A 25,711-nucleotide genomic window follows, 5' to 3' on the forward strand; every position below is an offset into this window, starting at 1 on the left:
ATATACTATATAACTAAAGATTAACTAACTACACCTAGATATTATTTATAGAACAACAAAAATTGTATTCCGTGTTTTTCATTATCGTGTTCAGATAATAGTAGTTAATCACACTTGAGTATTAAAGAAATTTCATAGGAATCTCTGAATTTGAACGTATTTTTGGATTATCATGTAATTTAATTTGTCATGAAAATATCGCAGTTGAGCGGATAAACATAGTCATATGTTTGACAACGCAAAAGCGGCTCACACAAAAATACCATAAATAAAATATTACATATATTATGTATCATAGTATCATATTACATTTCGTATTCATGCACACAAGACAATGTATATGGTTATTTAATGATAAATGGTCGAAAAAAAAAAAAATGTACGTTTTTCGAGTAAAATCACTCACGCTGCATCACAGCTAAACGAATGCAAGATTTATAACGAGTAGACGGACGAACCCGCTGTTTAGGGGTAGTCTGCGGCGGATGGAACAGTTTTATTTATTTAGGCACAGACCCCTAATCGTACGTCTGACGTGTACCTATTAAAATAATACAGGCGATGATGACCCAAATCCTCCTCCGTTGACGATCATAAGCTATAGGTGTCATATTTAAAATTTTCAGCAGCTGTTGTCCGCGTCCGAAGACGTCCGGAGATAAATAATAGCATAACGATAATAATAATATCTCAAACCGTACGTTTGTAGGGTTGAGAGGATGACGAAGGGTAGTATGGATGTAGACACTCGTCGCACTGTATTATTTACTCGTCGAGAAATCACCATCCTTATTCTGTTCGTTTATGCGGTCGTGTTTGCTGATCTCGTTGAATTATACGCTGTGAGAAGAGTGGTTATATCGTTGACATTACGTCTTATTCAAATCGACTTCGAGCCGATTACATTTTTGTTTACCCAATCTATATAATCTTCGGTCATTTATTAAGTATAGTGTATCGTAATCATATCATATTGTTGCTATATATATAAAACCATATATTTCTTATATTCTATATACCTCCTTGAAATTAGTGACACTAAACAAAAACAAAATGATTTAAGCTCGTCCTTCATATATTTTGTTATTAATACACAGAAATACCAAAGATATTTACATATGTCTGTGTCAATTTGCCAACTGAGAAAATGATGAAACATTTCGTAAATGCAATTGTGCTATTTTTTTTATATGTACCTACCAATGCGGGCGACCGGTAAGACAACATTTTAATCTTTAATATTGTTTAAATAAACATTTCACTGATGCTTCGACTTAAGTAAAAATTAATTATTTAAATAAAAACATTTAAGTTTTAGCTAATATGTAAGTATTGGTTTTATGAATGTTCAACAATAACAAATCAACGAAGATCATGACGTATGTCATGTAGCATATTTTGTACCTATTAGAACGGCAGTATTTATGTAAATTTTACGATCGTAATTTTATTGTTTTGTTTATAATATGTTAATAGCCATACAGTTTTATTATTTAAGTACTACCTATTACAAATTATTACTGCCCTAGGCAGACAATAGTTATAATAATAATTTAGTCACACGCACATATTAGTAACTTATCCTATTAATTAAATATTATAGAATACTTTATTGTACTTAATTTTTTGTGGTTTTTAATTTCATTTTTTTTTTTTGATAGTTTTTGGTATCTTCTTCATATTTATCCAGTCTAATGTATCCGTTTTATCACGTTTCCCATTGGTACGTTTACATTTGCAATTCGACATTCTTTTGTGGGGGGCCCTTCAGTTTACAGTTAATACACACATGTGGACAAAAATAAACTCGTCTAGTATATAGAGTATATAGCAGGGTTGATATCTATTTAAAACGAACAAAATCCTTCTCTAACCATTTGCTATTGGTAGACAATTTTTAAAGAACCTACAAAGACTCCACCCATTACATTAAATCGGAAACATCTTATTTTTAGTAGCATGAGCCTCTTTTGAACCCTGAATGACTTTAATTTTGCTGCTGGATGCCGAGCGGAAAATTCATTGTAAGTGTATTAAATTATTAGAAAATACAATATTTTATACTAATAATATAGTTTTTAGCTTATTATTTTTTTTTAATGCTTTTCAAGTTTTTGAAATGAAATATGTTATTTTTTATTTCATGTAAAATAAAATAGGTATTATTATATAATATATATACATGGACAAAAGTAATTTATTATTAAGTAACAAAGTAACTATAGGCGTTTCAACTTATGAGCATTTTACACAAAAACAATCGTAAGTTAATTTAAATTCAGAATTGACTACAAAAATTATCTTATATTTCTAACAGTTTTCGTAAATTTATTTTATACTACTACTACTACTTAATAAGGAAATTACAGTATTATAATTTGATATTTTTCTTATTATAATTTATACATAATTATTAATTTATTTTGCATGGAACAACTTTTTTTTATGTTTATGGTGACTGATAAAATGTGTAATTTTATTTATCGGATAATTAAAATTGCATGGTATACACGTATAAGATATTAGGTGGGTAGGTACTTCTACTATATTATTAACAACTATTAACTATAATTCTATTTTGTTTATTTTGAATTAGATTTATGTGTAATAAGTATATTCGCTAGGGAATGACCATGAAACGTAAGATACCTATACATATTTTTTTACACGAATACAAACGCGTATTGTACATTATTATATTTATTAGAACAAGAAATCTCAATAATATAATTTTTCTCATAACATACAAAATCGTTTCATAAAGATATTCAATGTACAAAAATAAATAACATAATCATTAAAAAAAAATAATATTGCACTATGTTTTTACATCTAAATTAAGATGATTAATAAAACTGTAAAATATTATATTATTTAATCAAACTGATTGAAATCTGATTATAAATATTTTTATGTATTTACACGTAACACAATTTTGTATGAATGACACATAAGAAAATAATTGAATAAAATCACCTACTATATTATAATGTAGGTATAATAATTATATTAATTATTAGCGTAATAAAGTTTATTAGGTGAAAAACATCTATATAGTTAAAATCATAACATATTTGAATTATTATTATTATTTTATAAGGACTGTGTATAAATAAAGTTGGTTTTTAATATAGTAAGAATTATTTTAAGTATACATTGACATTCGAATTAGATATCGCATGATAAAATCTCTTTCGTCATATTATGTTACTATTAATTGTATTGTATATTATACTAAGAAATTATCTATTATGCTCCTTAATTTGAAGTGATTATAGATTGTAAATATATTTTTAATTAAATGAAAAATAAAAAAAACATAAAATTCACTTAATGCTATTTAAGTACTTCAAAGTTGTTAACTTACATTTTTAATTTTAATTAATATATTTAAAACTTCAAAATTGTATGATGAAGGGTGAAACGTGAAATGTTCACGAAAAATGAATAAAAATAACTATTAAAGGTATTACATAAGAATCAACCGTTCATATCTGCGAAAATATTATACAAAACCAATGGATTTCTACATCCGATAAGTTTGAAAACTATGAACAGAGTAATTAATTTTTTGAATGTTTAATGCAAAACTTGGGTTTTAAGTATAATAAAATTATCTATCTAGTGTATATATAGTGTATACGATATACATACATATATTCATTGTTAGTTTTTAATGTTTACATTAATGATTTTGTTATGTTACGTTAACATAAATAATAATTAAAATAATATTTACTATGTCATAATATTATAATATTATCTTACACATTTTTAGATACTTTATAACTTAAAGTAAATTTATACAGTACTTCCATGAACCACAAGTTCACATATAGTTACTTCGATATAAGATTTTGGAATAAATAAATAAATCGAGAAAGGACTGAGAATTGTCTATAAATTATATTTATTTTCAATGATGTGATTGTTTAATAAAACAATGCGATACTACTTATAATAAGCATATTCTAAACTTAAAATATTACGTTTTATACCAATTGGCTGAAGTATAATAAATTATGATTTAGAAACTATGTATATATGTAATGAATATTATACACTTAGCGGATACTATCATTCATGTGTGTCTCCATCTTACAAACGTATAATATAACAAATTAGCTTTCTGCTTTAGAACCGAATAATTTGTGTTATTAACTTGGAGAAAATTGACTTATTATCATACATAAAACTAAGAATATTTTCTGTTATCTCTCGTTGGTTTTTTGTGAGTTTCAATTTTTAAGGAAGTTATGAGTATTTGCTATTTTTATATTTTAGTATTATAAATACTCATTGTACGCTTTAAAGTTAAAAAAATCTTAAAAACACATTTAACTTTTTAATGCTTAATAGTATTACAGTTAATTCATCTATTATTAAATTTCAAAGTAAAAATGTCATCTAGTGTATCAGTATCATATAAGGTTTTTTTAATATTTTAATTCTTAAGCGAGTTATGAATATTTTAAAATGTACAAACAATTTAGAATTTTAAAATGTTCATATAAAGGTCAAAGTTTTTACATTATAGAAGACTTCATGATTCCGTCATATAGTCAAGACATATAATCGATCATCACTTTTACTTATTGTTTTATTTGTAATAGATTATTTTTTTTATTATGAAAAAAAAAATTAATTAAAATATAAAAAATACCTGTAAAGTTCACAATACATATAATATTTTTAATTTAAAATTAAATAATAGATAAATTCATTGTAATATTAAGCATAAAGAAGTTAAATTAAATTTGTAAGACGTAGTCAACGTATGTGGGTAGCGTCCTTTTAATTAAGGAATGCTGTGACATATTATAAGTTGCATGGTTAAATAGTATTTATTTTTCAAAATAAGTACAATTTAAAAAATATATTTTATTATAATTCAATGATTAACTCATGTTAAAATTATTCTAAAATCCATTTTTAAAATATATATTCTTATATTTTCCAGTTTACTGTAGACGTGAAGGTCAGTTTTTTAATTTAAATGATTTTTAAGATGAAATGTATAGGTATATTTTGTTTTGTTGAAATATTTTTTAGAATAATTTTGCATAACTTGTAGTTAAACGTTTTATTTTTGGCTTACGTTCAAATACTTCAAATAGTAAAACGTATTACTATTAGGTATGTACTTGTATGTACGAGTTGCTTAAAATAATATTAATCGAATCTTAATATCTTCTAATGACTGATATTTTCTAATATATATATATAAATTATTCTAATTTTAAAATATCAAAGTTTAAAGTGTGATACAAACTTGCTTTCAGATAATCAGATCATATAACGGAATGTGGGTTTTTAAAATTGTATGTAAATAATAAATAGTATTGCATATTGATGTAATTTAATGGGATATTCTCAATAATAAATTGTATGAATTTAGTCCATAGGAATAAAATATTAGTATACAGTTTAGTATCAATTTTATTGGAGTTTGATAAATTTACAGTTGGTGTAATAATTGATTCATACACATTGAAGCAGATTATACTATGATAATTATTGCAAATTAATAATATAAAAAAAAGTAAATTTGTTCAAAAATAAGATTTTATAGATAATATTGTCAATACAAGTTTTATTTTTAACATTTAATTAATTTATATAACATTATTTTGTCCGAGAACTACTTATCTTCTGTTCATTTACCAGTCGAACAACTTTCACGTTGGAGAAAAGTACATCACTGAGACTGTGACAATTCATAAGGGAACTAGCAGGGAAGGGAATAAATATTTTATCGACAAATTGTTTTGAGAACGCATTACTATGGTAAGAACAAACTTAAACTAAAAACACGATTAATAATTTTTTAAGACGTACAACATCAATGTAAACGTTATGTTTTAATGAAAGACAATCAGTAAAGATAATTTAGTTTGTTCGTCTTTGATAGCTTTTTCAGTATTCTATTGGTTTTGATCTCAATCATACCTACATACTCATCGTATCCATGTCTGTATCGATTTGATAATATTAATGTAGAGCGATGTATTTTTGTTTTATAAAAAATTGAGAAAAATATTACACAACGATGTTCGAGTCTAACATGAAATGCACGTTTCAGTCATACTCGGGAATAATACACAATTGATGTTTAAAATACAATCTTATCGAAACGTACTTTGTGATCTATATAATATTATAATATACATTGATTATGTAAATAAATTGCATAATCTGCAGCTCTATTGTTAGAATCGTATTAAATTTCGTATTCCGCGGGCGTTAAACATTTTAGCAAACAGTCATTAGAAAATGTACATCCGAGTATCTAATAAATATCACATTAAACTCAAAATGAATACTTGACGTTCACACGTTATTATTATTATTATCATGATCGGGTGCAACGGTGGTTGAAAAACTAGTTTTGCATAATATAACCCACCACGTGTGTTTATACTTTTATAGAGTATTGGGTACGCCAAACAAGGAATACGTACGGTGCACGTTTCTACAGTGATATATTTTATCGGTATTCGTATCGAGATTTATATCATGTTTTTATAGGTAAATCGGTGAACGTTTCGCGGTGGTACCTATCTGCGTCTCTGCAGATATACGGTTGTATAATGTGGCGTAAAGGTATAGTGTTTTTACTGTGAAATCGCTTATACCATGACTTTGTAGTGGACGTGAAACGTTGCGAACGCGTGCAAACGGATGTCGAAAGAAGAAAGGGTTCACACGGTTTACCGTAAACAAAACGGTCTCGGGGCCATAAAGAGAGTGGAACACAACTGCACACGTGTTGTACTGCGCAGCATCGTCACACGGCGGCAAAATGCATTTTTTTTTTTTATCGTCAGTGAGCAATTAGTCGTTATCATAATCAATCACGTCTATATATATTATATATACCTTACCTATTAATCTTTTTTTTCATTATTGTTATTGTTGTTGCGGGTAATTAATAACAATTTATACCTCGATACTCTTTCATTTTGACGGTCGGGTCGCGTTTGTGCCTCGAGTCGATCTTTGTGTAATATATTATGTTTTTCACGAAAATACATCGCTGTACCTTTTATACTGTACCGTACTTGATGGTATTTACACAATTCACAGTTTGTAGTTGACACTACTTGCCCACTCACTGAATTATGCTATTTTGCCCACTACGTCAGTAGTTATCTCTATAAAAGCATTGCAATTTAATAATTATTCTAAAATATGCGCCGAAGTTCAACCCAGCGGTGAAATCTTTAATATGGTTGAGTATGTATGGTGTATAGCGTATTGAAATGACCACCGTTTTAACGGATTATGCGGTTTTGAGTAGTACGATAATTTACAATATAATATACCTATTACCTATAATACCTAAAGATATTTTTAATAATAAATCATATTTTAAACTGGTTCCTAGTTGTATGTTAACTACAGTAGACACTAGATAATTGTCCTCGGTTATATTTTATATTTTCAATAAAAAAAAAAAAAATATATTTATACTTGTATATGATACAATATTTGAAGAATAAATATTTAGATGTAAAAACATCTGGAAAAAGAACACGGAAAATGAAATATAATATAAATGTCATACAGTATATTATATTGTATAGCTAAATAACTAAATAATACAATTAACCGTTTATATCCAACTGTTTTTCCCTTTCAAAAACATTTTACGAGAATAATTATTATGCATAATTTATTTTTAGAAGAATAGAATTGGACAAAAGATTATTGTTCGTGTATTTAAAACACTTAACTCGCGTTGTTTATTTTCGACTAAAATGATTCTACTACTTTTTCTGTTATTTTGCTTGAATAAATTTAAAGTAAATGGCAATTTTGTTAAAATTTTTCTAATGGACAGCGCAGATGAGTGTCAATGATCAATAATCATAGATATTATTGATTGTGTTCAAAATATTATTTTTTTAATATTTACAATTTATTTATGGGACGTGATGCCTATTTAGTCTTGTAAAGTGATGCATTAAGTATTTGTATTTATTCAAGTACGCGTTTAATGTCATTGCTTTGCTGTAGATATTATGCATTATATTATATGATTGATAGCTTAAAATATGTAGCATAAATTACATTTCGGCAAACATTGTGATTTACTCATAACAATTTTACAAAGCATTTAAAATTAATTATGCAGAGTTATAAAGAGATATTAAAATGAAATAAAGTTTATAATACATCTACCTAATTAAATTTTTGTTAAATATACCAATAATAAATATGTGTACCGTGAACTAAATGTATACAACATCAAAGCTTTGTATTATAAAAATATATTAATTGCTTTCTATAGATACGAGCATGACACTAATCTACCGTCAACCATGAATGTTGTACAAGATATAAAAAAGGTTTAACATAAAAGTTCCTAAATTCTACTAACATTTTGGTGCGAAAAACTATATTCCTGTTGCTATACATTTATATAAAATTCTTAAAATGAATATATTATAATTGATTTTTATAATTTGAGAAATTTTCAGCTGTATTTAAAACTTGTTAATTTAAATGAAATTGAAATTATATAAACTTAATGATTGTTCACTATAATTATTTTTATACTTAGTGTTTTTGTGAATCTTTTAAAAAAATAAATGCTCTATCACAAGTTTTAGTTTATTGTTGTGTTGCAAATATTTACAAGCTCATATTATCTTCATTATCCTTTTATTAATTATTTATTTTAACCTATATTTTATAAGATAATATGATATATGTACAAAAAGAAAATTTTTGCAACAATAAACATTATTATTACTACCATATTACACTATAAATATTATAATTCACATATATATCAAAAATTTATCCCGTTTACAAATGCATTATTACTAATGTAATAACGTACATAATAACATTAGAATTTTCGTATAAATTATCACTTAATATGTTGTAATTTATATAATTTTTTTAAAAATATTTCTTTATATCATATTATATCTAAGCAGGTATGGTGTGTATAATAAAAATATGTGTTTACTTATTACTTATAACAATACATAATCCTTTTTTGCTTAAATCATTAAATTGTCGCTTTTAATTAAATAGATACATGTGCTGAGATGTTGAACCCCAAAAAACTGTTTAATATTATATTATGAACAAAAAAATTTCATATTTCATAAAAAAATCTAAGTTATGAGTTTTTAAAATTCTAAAAATATTACTAATTCTTTGTATCTAAAGATTTTATAAAGTATATTATGAATAATGAATAATAGAAAACGCGTTTATTTCTATTTCTTGAAAATAGTATTTTAAAAATGTTTCATTTTGGGTACATCATCATAGATGATCGACGAGTATATAGTGAATTGACAATTGAACGCGCATCAACGTTTTAATTTATATACACATCACTGTATAGTATTTTAACAACTTAATTGAATGTATGTGTTTTGTGACTCATATATAAGTGTAATAGGAAATGGGAAACATTATTAAACTATAAATTACTGGCATGCAAGCCATTCAATGGTTTCGTTAAACGCGGATGAAATTAAAAAAAATTGGAACATACGTGCCTTACAAAGAACCGTTTTTTTTTATTTTGATTTAAATTTAAGACCTGAATGCTTATTATAGTGTATTATTTTTAGTGTTCATCTTCTATTTGTATCTCCTAACGAAATCGGAATTTGTAAGTATGTATCCTATACATGGGTGATTAACGTAGATTGGGACGGTTTAATAAGACTATATAGTGGAAAATTTTACTGTCATTCGTAATGAAAGTATAAGCTCAGCGTAGATAGGATGGTGAAATAGGTTGAGCATATACATATAATATATATATATGTGTATGTGACGTATATTTAATGTGATCATATGTACCACTTTCGGCGGAAAAGTCATACTTTTGAGCTAAGTGTTTCATTGTACCCTTAGAATGCAAAAATAATGTCCCGTTTTGAAAAAAATGACCATTCTATCATAAAATAGCACATGTTTAATTGTCGCAATAGGAAATAACACTGATATACAATTATGCATTTATATCATTATAGGCATATGTTTTAAATTCCAATGGTGATAATTCGTGAATGGGTTCTCTATATAATACGTATATTAATTATTATTTATTTGGTGATTGATCACTTTGTAGTATGCATAATGCATATAAAATGCTGAATCTCGATTTAAAAAAAAATGAAAATTTGGTTGTTTATTTAAATTGTATAATAAAAAATGGCGGGGGGGGGGGATACAGCGATGTTTTAGAAATACAATGTTGAATGCATTTAAAATTTTATTTATTCTATAGCAATGAACACGAATATAACTCTGTAGTATACAAAACATTGATGAGACTGTATGATGAGTGTGTAATATCACCCCTGTCCGCTTTCACAAAAAAAAAAAAAGAAAACTTTGCTCGTACAATTGCTACTGCAACTAGTTCAATAGTTTAATTCAATCGTTTATTGTTGCAGATGTGACATGGGCAGACGCAGACCGGACTGGTGGTTGGAACAGCAACATCAACAGCAGCAACGGGACTTGCTGGAGGACGGTTGTCCGAGGAACGCAGCCAACGCAAGGGAGAGGGCTAGGATGCGCGTGCTGAGCAAGGCGTTCGGTCGACTCAAGACGACACTGCCATGGGTGCCCGCCGACACCAAACTGTCTAAATTAGACACGCTGAGGTTGGCCACTACATACATAGCACACCTAAGCTCGTTGTTAACGACTACCGAGCGATCGGACATCGCGAACCAAGGAGAGACCGGGACTCAGGTTGCGGTCACGTCCACGCAACCATTAAACTACGCCATGGTAAATCTTGAACTCGTTACATAATATACTAATTATATTGAGCAAATACATCATAGGTAAAGAGAATTAATCGTTATCATTGGTTATTGGATTATTATTTTCAAATATGGATAATATGGATAAAGCGTTGTCCTTCTAATCGGTTTTAAATTAATGTTCAGTCATGACAGAGGATTTCTTATCCCCGTCACCATTAAAAAAAGGATCAGACTCAAAAGTTACAATAGAATGTAAAAACTCAAGTTTAGGTACTTATAATAATTATACATACCGATACACACTTAAAATAACGATTAATATTATAATAAATGGTTATAATGACTATAAGGTATACTGTTATTATTCCAGTGATGTTTTATTATATTGTGTAATAAGGTTAATTTTTATTTCTGAACAGTTTTGATTAAACAACTCAGTAAAAACAAAATTAAGAGATAACTGATAAAATATAATAATATTGTTCTTGTAAAACTCAAATTTTAAGAGTGTTACAGACCATTTTTCTGAAATGCGTTATACGTACCTACTCGTTAGTAGTTTAAATACGTGTTAATTGTGCACACAATTTAATAATTAAACTAAACTAGACATAAAACTGGTGGCTAAAACATTACATTGCTCCTAAACATGGTTATTAATGTACTATGTACTTATTAAAATAATAGCACTGCAAACGTTAGAAATGGCAAAATCATTGGGCCTCGTTCATTTACTCACTTGTTTTTAACATTTTTTTTTAAAAAAAAATTATTATTTTTAGTGATACGCTATGTACTTACTAACAATTTACTTGATATTATTTTAATCTGCTTTTCCCATCACCAATATTCAATTCATATGCCCGGCTGTTCGGAATTATGTTTATGTAGTCACCTACTTTATGATATCATTTAATGATTTAGGTCACGGCGAAAATAATAGTTTTCCTCATTTATTTGAGCGAACTATAGTGGCATTAACGAACATTAAAGGTTGTATGATAGATACATATAATTATTGTGTTTGAATGCGGAGAATAATATGTTATAATAACTGTGAATGCTTGGGGCTTTTAAGTGAAATCCCATTTTAGTATAACTGATGGCATGATGCTGGGTAAACCGCGAATTGTCGTTCGGACGAAGATTGAATTTGTTTGAGTTGTCAAGTGCGCCGACGATGTTATAGTATTTGTGTAACTATATAATTTACCAATTAAACGTGCACTATACATTTTAGTAATTCGGATAACACTCTTCATCAAACCGGACAGGTATTGGGTCCAGCAGTTCAACATTAATATTTTAAAGTTCTTAAAAGAATCGAAGTTTTCTATTTATAATTTAATTTAATATACCTATATATAAAACATTTCTCTATAAATGAAAACTATTGTTGACTATCCAAGTAAAATGTCTTTATAATTATTGAAAGTACACACTGGTGGTCTAAGGTGCCGATGTAGTTTTTAGATCAATAATAAAAAAAAATTAAAAATTTTTGATTGTACTTAATATATCATATTATTATCCATATCGTATTAATAATCGTGTGCGATTGGGGATGATTCATAAATGGTCATGAGCATCTAAAAGGTGGCTAAGTACACCCTCTCAAATTGGTATTCAAATATACGGATATAATGCCTAGAATTATATTAAGCTATTAAAAATAACTCTGGATACAAATTATTACAATATCTTATTATTTATTATTTCTTTAGATTCCGTTCAGTTATTGATTTTTCTCATGACATTTTGTTCCACTTGTATCAGTTAAAACAATTAATAACCTAGGTGTAATTGTCTCCTCTAATTTATTATTTTCTGAGCACATTGATTAAGTTTGTGATAAAACTTCAAAAGCACTTGGATTCTTGTTACTTATGTAATATTCGTGATTCACTGGTTCGTTCTATTATTGAGTATGCGTCTTTTGTCTAGTATTCTCACCAATTAACATTTATTGAACGAATATACAAAATTAAAAATAAATACATAAGAATCTCTTCGTTTCGATGTGGTAGTTCTGTGGCTTTTTAATCGTTTTTAGATAGACAAAGACAATTTGAATCTCGTTTGCCTACAAATTATTAAACGAATTAGTGGACACTCGTGATTTGTTATCACGACTACCTTTATCCATCCCCTATTTTAATTTAAGGCAACGATTTACTTTTAATATTAATATTAAATTCTATTCAATTAATATTGGGTTCGTAAGTTCTCTTGATTGTGCTAAAGTCTCTACTAATAATTTTTCTGATATTGATTTATTTTTCAATTATTTACCTTTTATACTAAAAAAAAATGTTTCTCTAAATTATTTTCTTTATTTTTTATATCATTATCATATTGCACTTTAATTCTATTTTACTCTGCACTCCTATCTCTCGAGACGTTGAAAATTTAAATAAATAAATACCTACGCAGTTATGATAATTTAAATCACTGGTGAAGTTAGACATAAAAAAATATTTTACAGTTTTCCAGTAATTTTTCTTGAGAACTTTTGAGGGGAGGAAGGGAACTAATTTTAAATCTACCTCTTTGAAATTATCTTGCTACTGCGTATTGGAAATATTGTATTGTAGAATAAAATCCAGCTGTAAATCTAAATATCGGTCTGTCCCGAAACACTGAACAAGTCGATAAGTTTGCTTATTTTGTTCGTAGAATTATTGCATATTATTCATATTATATGGACCATAAAATAAGCTCTCGATGGCGTACCTGTGCGATAATACGTTGATAGACATATAATAATGTGATATTCTCTTTTTATTTGTATTGGACAACAAGATGTGTTGATATAATGATTATTCATTTATTAATTTGATTTCCACTCGATAAAACAGTAAGAACAAGTTTGTTGTTTTGATTTTACAAGCTACTATAATATTATAGCCTATAGGTTAGTGTGTGATGACAAACGTTACGGTCGATTCTTGCCCTACATTATAGTTGTCCCATATGGTCATAATACTCATACTATGTATGTTGAGTATACTTTACTCGTAGACATAGGTAAGGTAAATAATAATTATACATTTATGTCTTCGGTGTACTATTTACAATATTGTATTTAAAAACAGTTTGAGTGCTAAAATAGTAAATAGCTAGACCCTGTCGTACAACATCATTAGTAATAAATTGATCAGTGGGATTATTGAATTTTTAAATCTAACGAGCGTAATATTCTCTAGGCCCTAGGGCATAAGTATTTCAGTTCTTTTCATTTAAATAATGTAATTTAGTTCAACCTAACAATATAAAATAATAATAATAATAACCTATAACTAAACATAATTTATCCAAGGATTCGACAAATCTTTATCGTGTAAAAAAAATTGTCGGTTCGTTAATGATTGCAAAAGGGAAAATGATTAACTCGTTTAGAACCTAACAAACCATAAAGTGATGGACTTGATTAATTTTCGTCGAGATAGCGTTTGAAGTGGTTGGTTTTTTTGTGAGCGGTACACTTTTTTTTCGTTTTAATACATTTGAATACTAAAATATTATTTATACTTATTGACATTTTCATTTTCATTACAAAATCGAATAACGAACCCAACTCATTTAAATTGATTTAATTACATTTATTTAATAATAATGATATATCATAAATAATAAACCTTTATATTAGTAATCATTATTAATAATTAATTTACTCTACCTACAGTTGTTTTTTTTATTATTAAAATAATTTTTTTGTTTTGTATAATTGATTTAAATAATAAAATACTTACTTAAAAACAAAATAAAAATATAATTGTGTATACTTGCATTAACATTTAAAAACGTTTAATTGTTTTAGTTAAAATGGCTATTTATATTGTTTAGTATACACGTATTTTTTCCAATTTTATATTTTATAATTCAAATTGTATTTTATATTTATTGAACACGGGTTGTTATTAGGTATATCAAATTAAAAGCAATATTGAAGTTTGATACTTAAAGGATATTCTGAATAATGAACAAAAGTTATATTTTAGCACTGAAATAAATATTTAATATACTTATCGCGTATTATATAATAATATATAATATACAAATATATAAGCATAGTAAAATTGTGTACAAGGTTAGTTTAAAACTATATACTTTATCCATAAGTAGGTACCCCTCGAATCACAGATTAGGTAAATTATTATGCTAATTAATTTTATATTAAATTCAGATAAATCATAGTTTTATAAACAGTTTATTCGATGTATCCTAATCATTATACTAGCTACATAATAAATAAAGAGTTATTAGTTATTATATAATATTATGATTAATTTAAATAAATTTGAATGAAGCTTTTTTTTCTTTAAATAATATATTATTGGTAACACATATTTGAAAACTCGACAAGATAAATAATGATAACTGGTGAATTAAATAGTATTCAATATTTTATAATTACATAAAATAATTACGCTTATTTAACTTGGTCTACAGAATGATTAAACAATATCAAGTTATCATGATATAACTTTAAGTTTTTATAAATATCCATTATTTTTTGAATTTAATTTTAAATAATACATTTTATCTCGGTCATTTGTTTTCTGAGAGAAAATTAAGTATATATTTATATATTAATATGTACTCTTGTTCACTTAATCAACTGTAGTATTGGAACTTGTAAAGTATAGAAATATAAAGAATACTCTATAGGTTTGTTTAATGTTTTTTGTTTTGTTAAGATATTACTGGAATAAAGTTAGGTATAAATCGAAAACTAATTTAATTAAGAAAATAATTAATAGATATATAAATTAGAATACATATTACGTTTTAATAATAATATAATGTACTCCAATAATTTGGTTTGTCAAATTTCTATAATTTTCAAAAGAAAAACACATTTTATTGTATTTGCCGGTTATATCATTTTTCGATAAAACTAAATGATTATGTCTTTTTCCTCAAGTATTTTCATAATATAAATCTGATGTATCACAAACCAAAGATTTTTTTTAAGTGAACAAAATTGTTTAGTCTCTATCCAGATTTAAAATCTTTTATGGTAATAAATCAATGCATGACTATTGACTATTAATTAAAATAATATAATGAATGCAACAAAATAGAAAAAGCTTATAACACATGTGTAATTATACTGATTAATATCGATTCATATCATATGATAAACAAATTAAAATCCACAATTATTGTACAAATAATATATGAGTTAAGTTATACTATACAATTTTTATAATTTATACTTCATAGTTATACGACATTGCAAATTTGCGGCCAACTTTGTAGTGTGCGCATTGTATTACATTTTTATTTTCGTCGTTTAATATCACAATTCTATATGGAATAGTTCTAAAACAATGTTGGTTTTTTTCAGGGAGCAGGGTATAGGATCTTGACCACATGAATCCGATTCCTTGTTCAAGTGTTCGCTTGGTCATTAGGTTAAAGTTTAGGTATAAGTTTTCACGTTTTCGATAACAAAATATGTTTTAGTCGTTTGTATATACATTTATTGTTGTAATCACGGCCTGTTCTATTTTTTCTACAGTATAGTATTCAGATATAAACACATAATATTATAACAATAATAACATAGTTGAACTTACTGCTGTCGTACACGTGAAGCGTGCAACTAAATAATCATCTCAATCATATATGTATTCTTCGACACATTTTATGGGCTTGCATAAAATTATATATTTATTATACAGACTTTAGAGTAATAAAAAGAAAAGAAAAACCGAGAACCATGTCATGGTTAAAGAGTCGCCATGTTATTTACACATAAAATCCGGTGGCGTATCGTCAATAAATTTCCGAACGAAAACAAGAGTCTTGATTTACGATGCCGAGCAAACGTCCGTAAACCTTAAAGATCGTACGTAAACCTACATCGTTAGATTTTATTTGGATTATTTGTGAGCGTTCAAACGTCTTAAATTTTTTCCCTTACCCTTACTGTCACAGTTGTACACTAATCAATGGCCTCCGAGTTACATATATGTGTGAACGGCGCCACAGCCAACAGAGCACATTGCACATATGTATTATATTATGTGTACCTATCTACTTATATACAGATGCTTCCCCTTTTTGCAGTCATTCAAAATCTGATGTTTTGGAATTTTTAAATATATTTAAAGTTGATACGACCTCAACGACTGCTCCTATCTTCATCCGTACACACTGCCACTCTAGCCCAGTTAAGAGAATATCGAGGTTAAGTTGATAAGATCGCTGTGGTCGCTTCAGAGTAATAAAATTCAAATTAGAAATTGTTGAGTAATTTAATTTTGTGTACTTACTAAAGATTATAGGTTTGTGATAATATATTAGGAGGATGTTAAGGTTTTGATAATTTGAATAGTTCACTAATTATAATATTAATTCGTTGATATTTATAATCAATAAAAATAATTTAGTATAATTAATACTGGATCTGGTATTATACATCAATTTTATTATATCGTACAACTAATTTTTTTATCTTTTTTAAAAGCGTTTTAACTACTGAAAAACTACACGTTTATTTTATTTTGAATTACCTACATTAAGATTTTCAAGAAATCATTCACTAAATAATTTACAGTGCAAGGGGAGGGGGCAGGGTGTAGGTTCCTATTTGAAGAAAAAGTTATATCGTCATAGCGAATATTTCTTAGGTAACACTAAAAATCTTGAGAATGTGAAAATAAGGTCCTTAAAGATATTTAAAAATTCAATGAAATGGAATTTGAATAATTTTTATTATTAAATGAAAAAAAAGAGTTGAGTATGATTAGTAAATAACATTGTATAGGCGTGTCATGTGTTTATATTATTTTTCACACACTTAGTGCACGTGTTGAGGTTCTGTGTCTAGGGCTATAACAATTATATTATTATTCTGTTGTTTATTAGACATTAGACACCGGAGACAAAGTTTTAATATTCTTGTGTGTGTGCGTTTTTTTTTAAGATTGTATAACATAAATTGGGTTAGCATTCCTAATTTTTTATTCTCCAATAAAGTAATACATAATACACACATGCGATATGCATAGATTCATGACATAAAAAAACAATATTTACCAAAATAAAGATGTTTTTCTAATATAATTTTGAAACCTATTTGAGCAAAGCATATACGAACAATGTTACTGCATAAAAATACATATTTCGAGATTAAAGAACACCTATTTAACACAATACAAAATGTTTTATAAAATTATCGGTATTATTTTGTGCAGACCAATATTTAAAAAAAAAAAATAAATCTCTTATATATATTAACTGCATTTCGAATTAATTTTAATATTTTATTAATCGTTTGCTTTGTGGTAAAAATTATTTATTATGATTTACTGTGATATTGTTTTTTTATAAAATAAAAAATTTAAAGTATAATACTTAATAATATACCTTGGGATATAAGTTGTTATATTATCATACATTCTTATAAAAATGTTAATTTATAACTGCTGATTTAGAATAAATATATTAAGTAATTATAATAGCTAGTATGAAGTAAATTATTTGAATATATAATATGTGGAATTATTTTACATAAATTGTTGTATTTTATTTTATATTTTTTTAATTCATACTTTTGTTACAAATAATAATTTTAAAAAAATATTTAATTGGTAAAATACTTGAAAATTTAATACAATTTAATACAAAGATTAAAAATAAATTGTTTTTATTATTGTTGACATGTATTTTTAAATATTATTACTTTTTTTCTTCTAAATTTAGTTTAATTGTGTGAAAGCTCTTGTTTTGCAATAAAATAATAATATGCTGATGGATTTTTAAAGCATAAAAACAATGAAACATCTTATAATTATTATTAAATTATCTATATATTATATATACTATTTGAAATGAAATTTAAACGATTTTATCCTGGAAGATGGGAGGTTTTTGATGGTTGTAATTTATAATTGAATTGTATGTATTCGGAAAATTATAAAATTTTTAAGTTATTTTATATGAGTAGAAATTTTTTATACTATATTTGTAGATTTTCAGCTGTGTTTATTTTGATAATGTGAATGTTGTAAAGTTTTATTATTCCTCAATATTTAAAAAAATGTTTAACTAAATTAAGTAATATCATTGTAGTACTACTATCATAATCGTTTTTTTTTCATGTTATTACATTTCAAACTTTACTCCAATCTATAGTGTACTCCAATCTATAGTGACCACTATACTAGGATAATTATTGCACCACTGAAACACCAAATACTGTACTAAATAAGTACATACCTATTCAGATGGTAGAACTATTACTCTTTGATCACCATTCACCAGATACCCAAATCAAATACTACTTGTTTCACTATTGGTTTACCTGTATCTTTATACTAATAGAAACTATGTTAATTAACACGATCTGTGAATTTTCGTCTGATATTTTTCAATTAAAATGTATTTTCATTCACATGTTTCGGAATTATAATTTATTTAAAGATAAACAAGAAATATATAATAATATGCGTCACCCAGAACTGTCTCCAAAATAACATGTCCAATCACGTATTCTTCAAAATGTGATTCAATGAAACGAAGTTAATAACCGAAGCCGAAGTAGTAATACATAAATTATGTAAATAGATACATACCTAATAATTCATTTTATATTATAGGTAAATATTATTATATTAGCCGTGCACAGTATTAGATACGTATAAATTCAAGTTAAATTTCAATGTTATTATTATACTGCAATACTGTGATAGTAGTGTTATTAAAATCTTGTTTTATAATTATGTATTAAATATAATATCATTGTACATTTAATTTGAAACAAGATTTAAATTTTCTATTTTAAAATCGTTGTTTCGTTTAATCGGTACTCAATTGAGTAATATAATATCATAGTTCTACCAAGTCAATTATAGTTTAGTGTTATATACATATTGATAAAAAAAAAACTAACAGCAGCTTTATCTTCAAATTAAGTGTAATGTATTATTAAAAATATTTATTTAAAATAATTATGATAATACAACATTTGTTAATAATTTTCTCGTAAAAATAATTACAAGTTTCTAAAACAAATAAACTAAATTATTATACATTTAAGCATATTAATTGATTTATTCATATTTCAAAATTAAAAATGTAGCACAAAATTAAACAATTGTTACAATTCAATTTCTAGAAATATCAATCTAATCAAAATATTCAATCAATAAATTCGTAATAAAATAGCTCAGTTTCTAAGTATTGTTTTTATTTATTAATTGTTTTTTCTTTCCTTTTTGTATACACTCAATCACATTTCTTGTATAATCCAAAAATATCACCTAGTCTCATGATGTAAACATTTATTTTTTTCACTTGTATATTATTTCTGTCAATATTTTAAGTCAAGCCAATAATCATAGTTGTCGAGGCTATTTTTTAATAATAATAACAATAATGATAAAAAAAAAAATGATCAACTTTAAAAAAAATTACTATCATGAGCGTATGAAAATGAAAACTAATCTAAAATAATTGTAAAAAAATTCAAAATTTACATAAACAAAAAAAAATTCCGATCCTGGTATAGAAAAATAGGCCGTTTTAATAAATCAAATCAAACTGAACTTAAGAATATTAACTCATTTATACATAAAAGACTTATATTTAAATATAAATTTAAAATAAATATTTTATAAGTACTTATACTTCTATTTAGTTATTAAATTTAACTCATTTTTAATTCTGTAATTATAAAAATATTTTTCAAGATTTTGCTATTTTCTTGTAACCCTAAAATTATATTTCAGATAATATATTATAATTTATGCAGGTATATTATAAATTATGAGGATTATCATTAATTATTTATGACTTAATGCCATGTACCCATGCACCTACCTAACTTTAAAATTAATATTAAAATACATTAAACGTCTAGCTACAAAAATAAATTAAAATATATACATTTCAAAACTAAATACAATATTTTTTTTTTATTTATACCCTAATTTTTCGTGAAAGATAATACATATATATGCATAATATTTAAGTAACCACTGAAGCAAAATGTAAGAGTTATTTTTATATTTTTAAGTCTTACTTAACAAAATTTTTGAAAGAAGCATTTTACTAAAATACTAAAAACTTTCACTTAAACAATTTGCACCTATTCACTGGAACGCTAAAAATAGATGTTTTTATTAGAATCTTCGTGGAATAAAATTATGACCTGTACCTCGTGATTCAAAATATTGAACATTTTAGAGGCTAGACAGTAAACACCTTGTGTAGGAGTATAGATAAACATAATTTGAATTTTATGTTTATTCGTTCATCTTTTACATTTCTTAAGATTGTTACATTAATAAAAAATCATTCATAGTATTTTAATTCTTTGAAACACAAAATCGTTTTAAATTTATTTGATATTTATAAAATGTAATTGTTATAAAATTTATAACTTTACATTTGTGTATTGAACAACAAAATTAAGAAATATACAAATGTAATGTAACTATATTTAATAGTTAATATTAATTGTTATCAAGTTCTGGTTTGTTCTTCGATGAATATTCTGTAGCACACTAACACAACAAATTATTAATTATTATGTTTTTACTTGGGATCAACTAACATAACCATTTTCACATTCCTGTGCAACTGACAGTGTGTTTTTACAGTTTTGCAATTTATTAGGTTTGTCACTTAGCTCTTTTTTCTCCACGAAATAATTTCAATAAAATTGTATTTTTATATCTATTCTATTTAAACTTTAAATATTTACTTAATGTTCACTCAAAATTCAACAAACAAGGTAACAATTGAATCAAAACATAATTAAATATGTATATTGTAGTAGTTAATATATATTTTCAAGCAGTAATGGCGCACGTTTACATTTTAAAATCTGAATAAATCGTCTTAAAAACACGTTGATTGTTGTTTATTTTTCGACTTTTTGGTTAGATTAAGACTGTTTAAAAGTTTGCATTTATTATTCAACATCAATGTCTCCTTTTTTATCACATTTTTTTAACGCCTATAGGGTCTTAATTTCATCGAGGCCCATTTCATCTAATCATTCGCATTTTTCGTAGCTTATTAGTTTCTTCGCCATGACTCACAAACACAACGTATATCGTCACCGTCCCCACGACCCACGACCTTTTAAAAAATGAACCCATGTTAACACATCGAGAAAACATGCGTGGTGTCTATAACGACGGGTTTTGTTTGTTACAAACTATACAACACAAGTATAATTTTTTACATCTATTTTATAAGAATTGTTCAAAATATAAATGAAATTATCTAATAATAACTAATTCAGTACACAAATAAACATTCGTTAAATGAAAACTAATAGGTAACTACAGTAACTTCGAACTTTAAATACACCCTTATTAAATTAAATCATCAATTATAAATAAACTACTCAATTTTATATTATTAAATCATTGATAATTTAATCTCATACATCGTTTCTGGTTATATTTATTATTTAATGCAGAGGAAAAGTGTACTTACCTGAATTATTAATTAAAATTAAATTACAGATCTCTAAATTAAGAACATTTTAAGAACACAAATTTCAAAATAGTTTGTCAAGTTTTTTTCAATATTATTTTTAAAAATTTTAATTTACGTCTTCAGAAACTAAATAATATTTATATTGTTTATATTTATGTTGTGCAGTTAAAAATTAAAACGGATTTCGCTGAAACTTCAATCCACTATCTTATATAACCATGGGCATTGCATAATATTATATTTTAATGTAAACATCAATAGAATCATAAATATCTGTGTTTACTGAATTCACTTAATTATATCGTTCACGTAATGTTTCTTTAATATCTCAAAAATTAATATAATATAATAGCATTGTTTGCAAAGTTCCAACGAAAGATATGTTTTTATGATTTTGATTGTACTCGAAAATAGCATTATTTAATCAATACTATGTTATTTAATTATTTTTTATTCTAAAATTAATTAGTACACAAAAAATTATTTGATTTTTATTTTGTTTGGCATTAAAATTATATGTAGATTATGTGATTAATATGCGTATGCCATGTGGTGTAATAAAACAATTGGATATTTATAAAAGAAAATCATACACTAGTTATAAGGCGTTTAACGTAGGCCATTACTTATACATGAAACATAAATCAAACAATATATAATATTCAAATTTAATCAAGGAAAAGTTGACTCAAGATGCCAATTTGCTTAACCTCTTATGCTTTAACGATTTTCATGAAAGTATCCTTGGGTTCATATAATTCGTAAATCTTATATGTTATACCTCGTCATATATACCTATGTATTATAAATAGTCAAGTCTTATTAAATTTGAAATTTGAAAAATAAACTTCGATCCGGAAAACCACAATTTGGACTGTTTTCTTATTCATTGTCATACTATCAAATTAAAATGTACACATATGAGTAATAATTTGATTCTAGGTGATATTTACTATACTAAGTTTACTATAAAATACGAGTAACTAATAAAAGCACCCATTTGAAAATGTTATCAAACTTCTTCTTTATTTCTTAAGCCAGAAGTTATCTCTTATTAAAAGCAAGTTAGTGAAAAATACCGTAAACTAAACAAGGCCTTATACTTTTATATGACGTTTAAAGTTTCTTAAATATTGATATTTTTACAAAAATGTAATTAATATATTTACGTTAATGTCATTACCACATTCTACTTTCTCGATATATTCGTCTCTGCAGGCGACGCGCAAACGTTCGATGATTAATAAATCATTAATTCGTAGAAATACATTATTTTCGTAATACATTTAATTTATTTAATTTATTTATTTTAGTTCCTGCACCTAACATCAATATTGTTAAAAATCTCAAACTCATAGTCAACTCTTTTATAGTTACTTTTTTTTTTTAATGGATAAAAGACTAACGTATTATTATAATTTATTGTATTGTTGCACATTCAGATTTTTATATATTATCTAGACTTTTAGTCTGTAGCTATAAGGATATATTAGTCTTGGACACATTTTTTTTTAAATATGGAGAACAATATAAAGAGAGATAGAACTAGGACCACTTAATCGATTAGACGACCAGTTATTTTTATTTTACTCGTCGGAGTAACACGTATATTTTACATAATACGAATGTGTATATTAAATGGTCGATGTATAGGAAAGGGATTATTCAAAATCAATACTTTTCGATAAATAAAAAAAGTCTCATTTCTATATCCATCTAGAATGTCTTTTTATATTTTTAGAAATAATTTAAGCTAAAAAATAGTAATATAAAATCTTTACTTTGATGATGAAAATCACACCCGCGAATCGAGATCTCTTTGAGTCTTATCCAGTTTTTAATGACTCTAATGTATTTTTGTTGTAGGATACCCGCAAATAAATTGTGGTGTTGTAAACAGATTTATTTAGCGAACTCGTCTATGAAATAATTGTCAAATTTTTTTGACCCATTAGTTGGTTTATGATCTTACCTTTCTTTTTTATTATATTTTGTATCTTTTAAAATATAATTGGAAATTGGAGCATATGAGTTGCGTTCCGTAAAAAAGGTGTACACGAATTGAATCCGAAAAGATTAGTAATGCGATTCGTATATTATTTATCAGAGGTTCTTAAATAACTAATTGTCAAATAAATAATACATTTATTTTATAATTTATTGTTATTGAATGTATAACAAATAATTTATAAAAAAAAAACAAATATACATTAAATATAATAAATAATATAATACAAATAATAAATAAATAAATAAATAACGCTTTTAAATAAAATCAGTCAATAAAAAATGTATACATAAATAAATAATAATAATATCAATCAAAATATTATTCAAAAATTAGATTTATACTTTTAAAATAAGATATTTACAAAATCTAACCTTGTTATTTTATTTTTATTTAACTATTTTATCTGATACTAAATTTTATTTTCGATGTTTCTTAAATTAACAGAATTTAGTTTTAATTTAATTTCTAAAAATGTATAAATATTCAGATTGGAACTAAAAAAACCTATTTATTTTTTTAAAAAAGACAATAGATTACGATATTAGTTAATACTATATTATTATTTATAAGTTATCATTTAAATACTGTTTCTAATCAAGTATTTTAGATGGATTATGTAAATTCAGAACATTGCAGAACCAAATATTAATGGTATAGCCGAAAAATAACTCCAGGAAAAATAACCCTTAATAAAAAATAATGATAAATTTACATTAAAATGTCTATATTAATTAATTAATTAATTAAAAAAAAAAAACAATACATTATATTATATTTAACTGTAAATAAGTATAAATAAAAACAATTTATAGTAATTTAGTCATAATATGTATATAATATTAGATATTGTTATAATAAATATATATTTGAAATAAGAAACAAATTTCATAGTATTTTTTATCTATAGTCGTCTAAGGACTAAATTCAGGGTTAAAAAAAAAAACAAATAAAAAGTTTAAAACAAAAAAAAAACAGTAGTTTCAACGTTTTTTAGTCCTTAAATTTTCCAGCTTTAGGGTAGATTTCTAATAGAAATTACATCTAGTTGATATTTTTAGCGTTTAAAAGTAAATACAAGTGTTTATATTTATACAAGTATTATTCTGCTATCACGAGATTCACTCGATACGGTGACGCGTCATTTGATCCGGTAAATAATACCCGGCGACAAAAGATCCGTGACGTTTGGTCCGGTGAAAAAAATATCCTGTATCAAAAATATCCGGGGCAATAATTATACAACAGAGTGAGCTCCTGGGTTTTTAAAAAAAAAATTTCCATGCTTATTTTTCCTAGATTATTTATAAGGGAAATTTAATATTATGTATATATAATATATATATATATATATATATATATACAAAGTTTAACCGATAGTAAACTTATAGTATAGTGTAGCGGTTCTCAACCTTTTTGTATTCGCGTACCACCTACACAGTTTGAAAATTTTTTCGTACCACCTTACCATATTTTTGCTTTT

The 25,711-nt window shown here is 25.4% G+C and overlaps 1 protein-coding gene across 5 annotated transcripts in view; it reads left to right on the top strand.

Moving 5' to 3' along the window:
• Positions 1-25,711, top strand: part of LOC114125321 (transcription factor 21) — a 124,698-nt gene that overhangs the window by 84,095 nt on the left and 14,892 nt on the right. The window contains exons 1-2 of one of the 5 annotated variants that reach the window (XM_050207704.1): positions 1,133-1,215; positions 10,434-10,776. In XM_050207704.1, the coding sequence (XP_050063661.1) occupies positions 1,148-1,215; positions 10,434-10,776 (411 nt within the window). In that variant the 5' untranslated portion in view covers positions 1,133-1,147. Of the gene's footprint in view, positions 1-1,132; positions 1,216-1,939; positions 2,025-2,144; positions 2,263-5,657; positions 5,788-10,433; positions 10,777-25,711 lie in introns of those variants that run through there. The other 4 variants (XM_027988923.2, XM_027988922.2, XM_027988924.2 and 1 more) reach the window with 4 other exon arrangements.

This window comes from Aphis gossypii, chromosome 1, assembly GCF_020184175.1.
Source record: "Aphis gossypii isolate Hap1 chromosome 1, ASM2018417v2, whole genome shotgun sequence".
NCBI classification, from domain to species: domain Eukaryota; kingdom Metazoa; phylum Arthropoda; class Insecta; order Hemiptera; family Aphididae; genus Aphis; species Aphis gossypii.